The sequence below is a fragment of the Gallus gallus genome, chromosome 6 (genome assembly GCF_016699485.2).
Source record: "Gallus gallus isolate bGalGal1 chromosome 6, bGalGal1.mat.broiler.GRCg7b, whole genome shotgun sequence".
NCBI lineage: Eukaryota > Metazoa > Chordata > Aves > Galliformes > Phasianidae > Gallus > Gallus gallus.
Genome location: NC_052537.1, coordinates 26,901,103 through 26,913,843, shown reverse-complemented (window position 1 = coordinate 26,913,843; position 12,741 = coordinate 26,901,103). Strand labels below are relative to the sequence as shown.

At 42.5% G+C, this 12,741-nt stretch overlaps 1 protein-coding gene across 13 annotated transcripts in view; it reads right to left on the bottom strand.

Annotated features, from left to right (window-relative positions):
• The window catches only part of RBM20 (RNA binding motif protein 20), a 93,848-nt gene that overhangs the window by 5,207 nt on the left and 75,900 nt on the right, over positions 1–12,741 (bottom strand). For 9 of the 13 annotated variants that reach the window (XM_015288973.4, XM_015288975.4, XM_040702993.2 and 6 more), the window contains exons 8-13: positions 11,519–11,598; positions 10,153–10,834; positions 8,152–8,250; positions 6,057–6,717; positions 3,711–3,830; positions 2,563–2,684 (exon numbers count right to left, since the gene is read on the bottom strand). In XM_015288973.4, the coding sequence (XP_015144459.2) occupies positions 2,563–2,684; positions 3,711–3,830; positions 6,057–6,717; positions 8,152–8,250; positions 10,153–10,834; positions 11,519–11,598 (1,764 nt within the window). The remainder of the gene's footprint in view (positions 1–2,562; positions 2,685–3,710; positions 3,831–6,056; positions 6,718–8,151; positions 8,251–10,152; positions 10,835–11,518; positions 11,599–12,741) is intronic. The other 4 variants (XM_040702995.2, XM_015288974.4, XM_040702992.2 and 1 more) reach the window with 1 other exon arrangement.

Below are 12,741 nucleotides of genomic sequence, written 5' to 3'. Positions count from 1 at the left end.
ACATCATGAACTGTAACAAATCCCTAACACTTGTTGGATCAAATAACCCATACATTTCTGGGTTTTAATGACTACCCACCAAAATAAGACTGAGGTTTATCCATCACCTTTAGCTGATGTTAATGTCAGCTGTCACCAGTTTTGAAGTTCACAAATCAGACATTCAAATGCATTTATAGGAAAATAAAAGTCTAGGAAAAAAAATATGTATATTTTTTCCTTTAAATACAAGTTTTGATAAATACTGCATAAAGCTAGGGGTAAACAGGATAAAATGCTGCACGGAACTGCCAAAGCTAGCTTACACCAGATGAATCTGACAGCTCGGTGTGATACGTGGAGGAGGGAAGGCCGAATGATAGATCTTTGGGACATGGAAAATGCAGTGGATTGTGAATATAAATATCACCTGGGAAATTATGTATTAAGCCAAAGAGAATGGAAAAGGACAAGAAGTGTGCAAGGCTGATGAGGAAACAGTTGAAATTTGTTCACTGGTTGCTGTTCTTCAAGGGCAACACAGAGAGATGAAGAGGTCAAGGTGACTACTTTACTCATCACCTAAGTGAGGTTTTTGGAAGAAAACTGTTAAACAAACTGTTCAGTTTTGTGTTAAAATCCAAACACTGAATATATATTCTGGATGTGGGTCCAAGAAGGTCGTGCAAAAGATGACATGGGGCAAATCAACCGGAAAAGACTCGTATTCATGAAAGCATTTGGGACAACGATGATGGCATCAGACAGTGGCATTTGTCACATGGGCAAGACAGCAGAATGACATTCTGCAGAGCAGTCCCATAGCTTCAGATGCAGCTAGAGTCCACAGTTCTTATGTTGCTGGATACACTCATTAAATTGCACTACCCTAAAAGACTGATGTTTCTTGCAGAGTACATAATTAACACGGTTCTAGAAACACAAAGCAAAAACTTGCTGAACTTCCATTTGAATGGGCAAAAGTTGGATGGTTATTTATCAGCTGTATACTTCCTCCATTTAAGAAGATAAGGCTCTACAGAACATTATGTTTTTATTAACATATTTAACAGATTTAATTTTAACAGTGTTTGCTGTCTTTGTGCTTTTATCTCAAGTCAGAGTTACATATCTACTGCAGTGCTCCTGGGAAACATATAATGGGAGAAAAAGATTTTTTTTTCCATGCTCTCTCAATTTTATGTGGACATTTTTTTCTATGACTGACAAAATAACTTCAAAAGTGAAAATGGCCATTGGACTTGTTACATGGGGCTGGAGTTGCAACCTCTGCTTAAGCAAAGTTTCTTTGGGACACGTGCATGGGATACAGGGCAAGTACTGAGTGCTGCTACCTCTGGTCAATTTCTCTGGATTTTCTTGAAAGAAGCAAAAAAAGATATGTGAACTGGGCACCTGCTCCTTGAGATTACACTTACAGGAACCATCATTAGCAAGGACAGCAGCTCTACAGGCAGTCTTTGATAGTCAGAGGTCTGAGAAGAAAATTCTTCCAGAGAAACCACGTCTCATTAAAAAAACTTTTCAGAAGGGCTAGTGCCTATTAGCCAGCTAGGAAAAAATGACTATTATCTGAAGAAAAGCAGAGCTCCAGCATTTGCTCTGGGCAGAGGGAAGGAACAGAGAAAGAAGGGACAGTCATATTCTTTCATGCTATTTTTTGTGAGCATGTGAATTCCAATAAAAGCGTCTAATAAGAACTCTTAACTGTCTCAGAGCATCCTAATAGAAGTGTCTTCTGCAGTGTACACACCCTACACATGGGCATGAACTCAAGGAGATGTGATGCAAGGCTGGCTCCTCCACTGAATCCTTAGCATTAGGCACGATGCTTGTGCTGCTGTAACTGATACTATCAACTGTACATCTGAAAAGTGATAAAGGCAGGAAATTTCATTTAAAGGCAAGTGCCCGTGGTCTCTTCATGCTGTTATCAAGGACTGATGGTATACACTTATGGAAACCACACAAGTGATTACATGCCTCTACATATCCGTACAGAAATTATTCAGTGGTGGTGTTCTCTGTGGCTGAACTGCCATGTTGTTCCGCAGCACAGGGAGGTGATGTCAGCAGGTCACAGCAGGAGAGCCTGTGCATCAGAGTACTGCATGCCCAAACATGCTGCAGGAGTTTATGCTCATACCAAGCAAGAATGGCAAAGTTATTAAACAAGTGGCATGTTCAGGGCTCCTGAAACTAAGAGATAATAAAGGCTGCTGCTGGGCTCACTCCCAACAGCTCAAACATCTGGGACCCTTAGCAATGGGTAACTAAAGGTTTGAGTCACTTGCTGAGCTCGTAATAAGGATCCAGTGTGTATGAGAAGATACAATTATCAGCTGGCCCCATTTTACTTATGATCCCTAAGTTGATGGCAGGGGCCTGGCAGTCAAAAATTAGGGTGTCAAGTATGGAACTACTGAAAAGTTTTGTTTACTTAAATTTCACTCTGAATTCTGCCCATGGCACAGAAACTGATTTTACTACCACCACTATCTTTATCTTATACCCGACCCACCCCAAAATCTAGTTATGGGCTATTTTCACGTGTGTTTTTACCTGAAGATTTTTGTAGTGGACAGTACTTCTGCAGTGATTTGTCTTTGCCGTCTCTTCATTTGTGTAGAAAAGTCCACAGAGCTTGCAGTAAAACCCAGTTCTAGGCACCACGAATTCCACACCTATTAAGAAATGCTGCATTACCTTCACATGTCAGTTGTAAACCTTCCCCTCCAAGATAAGCTAGTTAAATGACATAGATATGAAGACTGATCCTGGATTCATAGGATGGCGTAGGTTGGAAGCTATCTTAGATATCATCAAACTCCAACACTGTGCCATGGGCAGGGCAGCCAACCACCAGGATCAGGTGCCCATGGCCCCATCCAGCCTGGCTTTGAAGCCTGAGCTGCAGTATAAAATCCTGTGCATTGCAAATGCACCTTGCACTTCTCTCATAGATATCATACACACGGACCTTCTTCTCACAGAATATTGGCTAGAAATCTCACTGTGTAACCTCAAGGGCCAGAACAGCTATAGTAGTTATTAGCAGCAAATTCACACTGACGTCATGCAAATTACTCTTAAAAGATGCATTCTCCCAAGTGTCTTACTTATGATCAGTGTTTACACAGTAAAGCAAATACTTTTTGTAATACTGAGAGTATAATCACCACTTTTATGACAGGCATTTTTCAAAATTACTAAGTATTTTTCATACCATATGTCTTAACAGTTCAGCTTTTTAATTCCTAGAGAATTTCCTGGATGATCTTTTTGCCCTCAAGATCTCTTGACTTTGATCAGAGTTTCTATCACAGCCTCGCCAGGTCCCTTGAATGCACTGTGCCTGTGGGAGGTACACAAGGCTAAACCATGCTAGTTTGCTCTTCTTTCTGATTAGTGCAGAGATTCCTTGCATCAGGCTCAGGTCTGAGACAAAGAAGCCCAAGGGAACTGATTTCATCAGTGACATTTAACATCTTTTGCTATTCATCTGGAAAGAAATCAGCAAAGGTCTACAATGAAAAGCTTGTTTCTTTCAGCAGCTCCCCTTCTGTCCTATACGCTGCTCCTTCACTCTCCTCACATCTGTTCTGAGAAATAAATAGAGCAAGTAGCCTTAAAGTGACATCTTGTTGTAAGTTCTAGGAATTGCAGTGGGAGGCATCTCGGCCATCCTCGGCCTGAATGTCCCAACGTACCCAGGGGAATGCTGAGCTCGGTGAAGACGTCTTCTTGTTCCCAGCCTGCCGGAGAGTTCCTCCTCCTAGACTCTACTTCTGGGTATTCGAGAGATCTCATTTCCAGGTACCTAGAATTTGCTTAACAAATGAATAAATTTATTGAATGAAAACAGTTTATTAGTTTAAGCAGACATCTGTAGAATTCTTAGAACACTTTCTGGCTGGAGCTATGAGTGAAGCTCTTCCATTCAAATAAGATCCAACTCAGTGCTACTTCAACAGCTGACACAGTTAATTCTATTTCTCCCAGATCATTTTTCTATTTTTCGTATCATGCTTGCTATGTGTTTGTTTTTTTAATGTATATTTTAGATTCTAAACAGATCCATAATACTACACATGCCTCTGGCCCAAGCACAGTTGAATTGCAGCCCCATAGCCACCTATGGCGCCGCGTGACGAGGGACGGAGCTGGGCTGGCACATGGGCAGCAGCACCTGCTGCGAGCAGCTCCCCTACTGCATACCCTCCCACAGCAGGACCCCCATGGCACTGCCGCCATCTTCTTCCTGGAGCCACTCTCCTCCCCTCCTCAGCTCCCCAAGGGATGGATTCTGCTTTATGACTCCTGGCTATTGGAAGGTTTTGACTTCTGGCCAGGAAGGAGAGGTTGGATTCCTGCTGATCAACATAAATGGACTCAGACAAGATTTTTTTTTTCTTTTTCCACAGAGCAACAGAATTGCAGATAAACTGGTATAATTCCTACTCTTCAGTTCTTACATCAAGGGACCAGTTCCCTTAACCTGATGGAACTTCCACTGCATTGCAAATTTCACCAAGATAAGGGCTACATTTTCTTATAAAACAAATAAATTTCTGCCCAAACCAAACCTTTCCTGCCTTTCAAGTCTGCAGTTCAAGGTTCTGCAATTTCTGACTATGCAAATGAATTCTCCTTCATGATTTTAAATGTGCATATCACATGACTTAAAAGAAAATAATAAAAAAACCTGACTGATTGGCTTTCAAGTTAACTTTTAAGACCATTCCAAGTTTCCAAATGCACCGAAGAAATCCTGAAAAACTTAAGAGCTTCAGTTGGGTATTCTTAAAACACCCAGGGCCTTTCTGGCAACTTAAGTCTCACTTAGGTTGATTTCTGGGCTTTTGAACTGGCAGCTGCATTTGCAGAGAGCCTAGAGCTTTGCACAGCAGCTACCACATCCATGGCAGATATGTGGGACACGCTCTCCTGGAGTTTCCAGGCTCCCTGCTGGCAAACTGAGATGCTGGAAACATCAAAAGCCTCTGCTACTGGAGCTCGATGCCTATGAAGTGGGCAGCCAGGGGAGCCAAGCTTGCCATCTCCAGTTGCAGGATATGGCATAGCAGATTATCTCCAAACACACAAAGCCTGGAAAGCTGTCTTCAGGCCAGAAGGCGAGTACTGAAAGGTGAACCAGTTTCAAGTCTGTTCAGGAGGGAAAAGTCAGCTCAAGATCAGATACTCACACCAAATGTTCTGCAAGAAAATGGTACTCATAAAACTTCCAGCAACTTCTGCTCACAAACCCTTCTCCAACACACAGGCTCCAGCAGCAACCAAAGAAGAGCATTCCTGACCTATATGGTCTATTCCGTTTTCCACTTTCACTCCTTATGCACTATGCATTTGCTCAAATTTCATTCGAAAGTGTGACAAGGAGCCAACCTCAATTTCAGACATTCAAAATCTCTTTTCTTTTTTTCCTGACAGTAAAATACTAATAGACAGCTATGATTACATTTATTGGCACTATCTCATAGCATGTCCTATCAGATATATGAAAGGCAGCACGCAGTAGATAAGAGGAGATGATAAGGCAAGTCCTGACAAAAGGCACGTATTTGTGTGAACAGGGACTAAGAAGTAACAATCTGCAGATGATTTCCATGTTACTAATGCCTCAGTACAGTGTGTAAGAATACCCACCTTGTCCAGGAGCCAGCCAGACATTACGGATACTTTTCTGTTGACCTTCAGTGACTGTCACTCATTTCATTGACAATTCAAAATAAATTTAGCAGAGCACTGAAAGTGTTCAGTTAAACTCATGTGAACCTTGACATGACAATTATAGCAGCTTATGCCTTTCAGAAAGCTTGCAAGCTGCTTATCATATTTCATTTACACTATTCAGCTAAGAGCCTCTAATGGTTTAGCTTGGCAGAAGGCACCAGAGTTCTTTTACTGAGCTGCTCCAAGGACAAGACTTGATACTATTAGCAACATTTACTCTTGTTAGCAATAAATTTCAGCCCACTGTCAGAGAATAACATGCAAGGCTCCCTGCAGGCCGAAAAGAAAAAAGCAGTAGTTACCCTCTGGACACTCTTGGCTTCCATGTCTCGTTTCTTCACTAACATTTTTTACAAGCATTTCCATAACTTCTCTGCTCTCAGCTCCTTGTGATCCCATCTGTTTGTAATCATCTATAAATGCATCAGGGAACTGGAGAGCCTCTTCTTTTAGCTGAACAGAAGGTGTATGCTGATCTTCAGGCTCTAAATGAGTGTCAGAGCCTTTATCATTTTTTACTTCCTTCTGCTGGTGATCAGGCTCCTTAGCAGACCGGTCTTCTTGCGACTCCTCTGGCTTCTGCTCAGGGTCCAGATTTAGGCTTGATGCTTCAGTTACAGCATCCTCATTATCATCCTCCTCGTCATCCTGACAGATGCTAGAAGCTACACTGCCCTTTGCTGACCTGTAGTTTGTTTCTAAAGGTTTATGGGTAAGTTTCTCTTCATTCCTGGTTAAGCGGCTATGATCATTTTCCAGTTCTAACATGGTTGTCATACAGGAACACATTTCTGTAGCAGCTTTACTTTTTTGATCAACTGGTACAATTTCTTCAAGCTCAGTTATATCAGGCTCCATAATTAGATCATCTTCTCCCACTTCATCTACTGTCACTAATTCCTCCATGTTAGCAGGATACCAGGTCTCGCCTTCTATCTCACTTCCACTCTCCCAGTCTTGGTCCTGTCACAAAGATGTTAAAAAACGAGAGATCAATGGGCTTTGAACATCAGTAACCAGGAAACATTTTGATCTGGCCATGCCTAACCCCTCTTGTGTTTTAGTTTCAATGGATGGCATGCCTCGATGCTATGATTTTAAACCTTATGCACACATACAAGTGGTATTTTTATAATGATAATATGAACTTCACTTTTGGGAGCTTCTATAGCTGCCTTGGAGATTGCAGTCTCTCCAGTCTCTCCCTCCTCGCTTTTCTGTAAGCAGAAGAACAATGCACAGCCTGTCATACACCTTACTACACGACTGACTCAGCTACACAATCCCCAAGGAAACTAACCTCTCCCTTTCCTCTACTTCTGTTCCAGAGCAGCCAGAAATAGGAACCATAATGAGAATACACTGAACACCACTCCAGCCCCTGTGGCTTTGACTTTTCTGGATTGAGTCCTTTAAATTCTTATGGTGACTGAGAAAATGCAACTACCTTCTGTAGCCATTTCCTTCCACGTGCAAGAGCCCTCTGCCAGAGACTGTGTTGGCAGAGATTGGCTAGACCTTAAGAAAAATCAGTTTTACAGTTATATTCCAAGATTTATAATCTGATATGCTTCACATAGGAAATTATAGACATGTAGGATGCTCATGCTATAGTACTGGACTTAAGAAGTATCAGGATGTTAATGTACATGCTCCTTTTCATAGATAATTGGTGCAGTTTAGATTTTTAGCTCTCAGAATCATTGTGAGAACATAATTTGTTAATAATCCGTATTCTCCTCCTGTTTGGCCATTTGCACACTTCCCCTCCTAGAATCCTAAAACAGCAAGAAAACTCTGGGAGTTGACACTGTTCTTGCCAGGAGATCGGTTTTCTACAGCAAGAGATATCAATAGCTTCCATATCTGATCATCAACCCATGACCCTACAGATATGAAGCTGGAGGAATTCCAAGGACATTGCTGTTCCCAACTGTGATGCTGCAGAAGGGTTGTTGTGAAGACACTATTTAATTAAAACCAGAAGCAATCAGAAGAGGCTACTATCTGTAGACCATCTAAGGCCAATGTTCTGAAAAGTTTTCATCGTTAGTCGTCCCCCTCCCCCTGCCCCCCTTCTCCACCAACTGACTGCATCTCCTATTTTTGGGCACGGTTCACAAAGTTACATGGTTCACTCGGGCATACATTACAGCTGTCAGTGCCAAGGGCTATGCATGCAACGCAATGTACATCGGCAAAGAGCAACTAAAAAAAGAGTTCTGGAGACTTCGGGAAAAGGTCAAGATAAGGCAAGTTAAATTAGACATCTCCCTTCTGTTGCCCCTCTACACACCCTTCCAGAGGTCTTTAATATTTCACTTGGGAGAATGTACTACCAAACTTGGGTTTTCACTTATTTTATCATGGAAGCTGTACCAACAATGTGTCACCAACCTTCTCATTTCTTGTGTTTTCCAGCGTCTCTCCAGATTCTCCTCCTTGTTTGTCAGCTGAAGGTGAGCTCTTCTCTGGATCTTGCTCCTCTTTACCAAGCTAAAATAGATACAACATATACACATATAGCAATACACAGTGGCGCTCTATTATGTTTCTATTTTGGATTTAGGGAAGCAAAGTCACTCACAAGGTCACATTCTTTATTTCTAATGTTTATGCAAGTCAACTGGACTGTGGGAAAAGACCCAAGAATTGGATTCCATTGGAGAAGCCGCACAAATAAGAACGATGAAAAAGAAACTGAAACAAAACTAAAGACATGTAATTTATATCATAGAGATGATAGTTGGAGACAGGTGGAGAACAATGTGAATTCATTAAAATTTCCAGCCTCCATTCCCCTGTTCTTTACCCACGTCTGTTATTCTTGGCTCAGATACGGTAAAGAGACCAGCAGTGTTAAAACCCTACAAAAGACGTTAACCGTTTTGTTTATTGATGCAGGATCAGCTGAGAATGTGACTACTTACACTGCTGATACTTTGGAAGAACAAAGCCACGGTATTACCTGGCACTTATTAAAAGAGGGGTGGAACATGAGTATGATGAGTTCAAGAGCATTCAAACCTACTTTTGCCCTTTAAAATACATTATTATCAGGAGCCCCTGGGGAGATGTGCCTTTCACCAAGCCAGCTTAAAATGACTTGAAAACATGCAGAGGGGCATGCAACACTGATGATTCAGGAAGCTGCCTGACCTTTCTGTAAGTGAAAGAAATCTCCCAAGGAACCATCCGTCACAGTGAAATATCAGCCAGAGGAGAAAGATGACAAAAGGTGGTTACAGAAACACATTTCTATGGCGTGAGCTAGCACTGCTGCCCATTACAGAGGCTAGCTGAGTTACAAACCCAGATATTTCCACCAACCTTGCCCCCACACAAGAAGAACTTGTGCAAAGGTCAACTAAAACTAGCCAAAGACAGTTCAAGCAGCACAAGGCCATACTCTAGAGATGGATCCCTGGTCAGTGAGGCAGCTCTGCAGCCTCCTGCACTGGATCCTGGTGAAGGGATGGAGGCCACGTAGCACTCAGGGGCTGGGGAAGGCACAGTAGCCACGAGCTAGTAATCATAATCCTTTAGGGAGGGAATATAATCATGGGCTGTACTGGGACAAATGCCGTATCCTGATCTGTTGTTCCTGTCCACTCTTCCTTAGTGGAGAATCAAACCCACAAACACCACCACTTCACAGACTGGGAGTATTTCTGCAGAGATCCCATAACTTTACAGATGAGCTGATTCAGTGATTCTACCATGGGAAGACACTCCTCCAGCACACTGAAGTGAGCAGTGCGAATTATCCCTGCTGCAGATGACCTCACATTTAGAAGACACCAATTGCTGTACTGAGCTGACCAAAAGAAAATGTTCCGTATTGAAAGTTCATTCCTCATTTTAGCAGTATAACAACCTATAGCAATAGCAGCATAATTACATATATTGTGCATCCCTGTAAAATTCCTAGGCAACTTAATTCCTAGATAATTTGATTCTTATCACAGGGAGCAGAAGAAGGTAACTATGCAAAGGAAGCAGCCATGGGGGCTTTAGCACAGATTTGGAAGACAGAACAGCAGATCAATTGCCTCTGCACAGGCAACCCACATGCAAACAGTAGATGTTCATTTGGTTTTGCTTTCAGTTGCCTCTTCCCCTCACTGTTTACCCAAAAGGTCGGCACGTGGCAGAGAAAGATGACATCCAGGTACTTAACACTACAACAGAGTAACAGATTTGCAGAGATCTGGGCAAAGACCTGGATGAGGTGACCTCCCATGATCTACTCTAGGAATATATTCCCTAACCCCATCACGGCAAAACATTGCATATTACCAGCACCACACCCCAAAACAACTAACCTGAAATACTTCAGAAAATATATTACATCAGCATTTACCTATTTCTCACGTACGGTTTGGGATCTCTATTTACCTTATTCTCAGGAGGTTTGGTTTCCTTCGCATCACTGCTTTCAGCAACAGCATCTTCTTCTTGGTCTTTTTCAGCTTTCTTCACTTTATTCTTATCGCTTTGTTTCTGCCTGGAGCTCTCAGAGACTTTGTTATGCTTCTGTTCAGCCGTCTCCTCCCTAGCAGCGTCCTCGCTGTAAGAATGCCTGTGTTCCCTGAACTTTGCCTCTTCCTTTCTCTTAGATCGCCCAGAAAACTCCTGCCTCTGAAATTTGTCAGATTTTGACTTAGAGGCTTTTCGGTAATAGTCATCTTCCCTGCTCTTGTAGCCAGACAAAGGGTGGAGGGAGCCAGGAGAACCACTCCTTCCATATTTTTCTCTGTGCCCTCTGCCTCCTTCAATCCGTTCATCCAAGTCAAATTTGTCTAGCTGTCGGGAATAATGTTTCCTCTCGTGTACCCACGTGTCAGTCCTGTCTCTCTTCTCATCCCCATTCTCTCGCCATTCTCTGCTTTCTCTTTCTTCTTCCCGTCGAGAATACGGGGACTGATCCCACGACTCTCTTCCATTTCCCCAGTCGGTCCTGCTGGTCCCCATCGGGCTGCGGGGTGAACTGCAGGAAGTAAAGCTGGGAGTGTGGGATCGGGGCGACAAGGAACGGCTTATGGGGCTGCGAGAGCGGGGCCTCTCTGTGCCATACCTGCTGCAGAGGGAAAAGGCAGCTGTCACTGGCTGTAACAGTGGGCTGCTGAGGTCTTGTGCACTGCAAACACACTGGGACTACCCTGGTGCCTGCACCCCTGAGGCCCCAGGCCTATCACAGACATGCACTGCACAGATCCGTCTAGAATATGTTCATTTGTTCTTAAAAACATCTCCTAGGTGTTTAACACTGAAACTGTATGTATTAATACCCTTACAATAATCCTAGCATTAGCTAGGGTCTATTTAGCTAGACAAAAATGAAAATGATAAACTATTTAAAATAGATACTTTAAGGCTCTGATTATTCTCCAGCTTTGCTGGGAGGTCCAGAAAGTACTAATGAAGCCAGACAGATCAGAAATATACCAAATACACTTCCTCCTCTCCAGTGTCACTGCAGCTCCAGCCTTTATGCTTTTTGCTATGGAGGGTGGAGAGGGGAATGGCTTCATTTGTGTGTTCTTCACATGTCAGGCATATTTTCTGAGTCATCATCATCAGTAGTAATGAGACCATTTGTCTTCTTAACGAGTACAGTTTTTCCATCAGAGCTCACTACATAGGTTCTGCATTTACTATTGTACCCACTTATATTTTTACAGTGATTTGGAATGCAATCCAAAATAAGAAAGGCAACGAGACACTCGAGGGAAGCACACAGACTATGCTCATTACACTTTACCTGTCTGCCTCACGCAGCAGGTCCCTCTCCCTCTGTGAGTGGATGTCCTGGATGATAGCAGCAACGTTCTTACCTGGTTTCTACATCAGACAAAGACACTGTTAGCACGCTGCACTGCTCTCCAAGCTATTATACAAGATTTGCCCTTTAAGAAACAGCATGCATGCATCATTCTGTTACACTAATGAGAAATATTTGGTTTCAGTGTTCTGGTTATAGCCTTTTCTGCAACTGGTATCTCAATAGCATGATCAAAGCAGTAAAATGAGACAAATGGAAAATTTGCTTTTAGCACTGTCTACTCATAATCGGCTTCTGGAAACTTGGCTTTGAAAAGCAGCTTGTACTTCCTTGATACACACTCACTGCAGAGTATATAACTGGATGTAAGATGACGCAAATCAGACCCTTGTTCTAATACTTGAACGAAGTAGATGCATCTGCCTATCTTTTTTTACCCTAGGAAGGAGCTGCCTTAATTCCACACTACAATACGGCTCTAAAAGACTATGTTCAGATATAGGAGTTACAGAGAAGCTAAGTGCAAGAAAAATGTGTGCAAGAACCGTTGATTACTTGAGGTTCAGGATCACCTTCAAAAGATGCAGACTCCAGGCTGGAGTGTGTGCAAACCATCAGCCACGTGGAGTGTGCACAACTGAGCAACGTAATCATGCAGGAACTCAGAGCGGTTCAGAGTGGTAAGTAACTCATGCATGTTCCCCTTTCATATCACTGTATTTTTGTTCATTAGTTTGTTTTTAACAAGGAGAAAGAGTTTTTGCTCGTGAAGAGAAAACCAATTCCACGATCTGAGAAACTGCCAATGGAACTGCTGAAAATGTTCCAGAAATCCCACACTCCTGAGTAAGTTCGCTCAGCTTCACGTTAAGATGTGCAATCTCCACCACCTTACTCTGCAGTGCCTCAGTACCACAGTAACAAAGAATATCTTGGTTTATGGAGCAGCAATTCCTTCAAGTTTCCTCTTACTTGTCTTCCCTTAATGCTCATAGAATGCCTTTTAACTTGAAACACTACAAAGTTATTTTATACAATTATTGTGCTGTGTTGGGATAATATAAGGCTTTTCAGCTCTTCACTGCTGATTCCAGTCCAAGTCTACATGCAGAAAGCCTATTCCTTTAGCATTACATACAGCAGAACAGAAGCTGCCATAAATATGCTCTCAAGAGTACTGGTTTTTGGAGATCACTCAGATG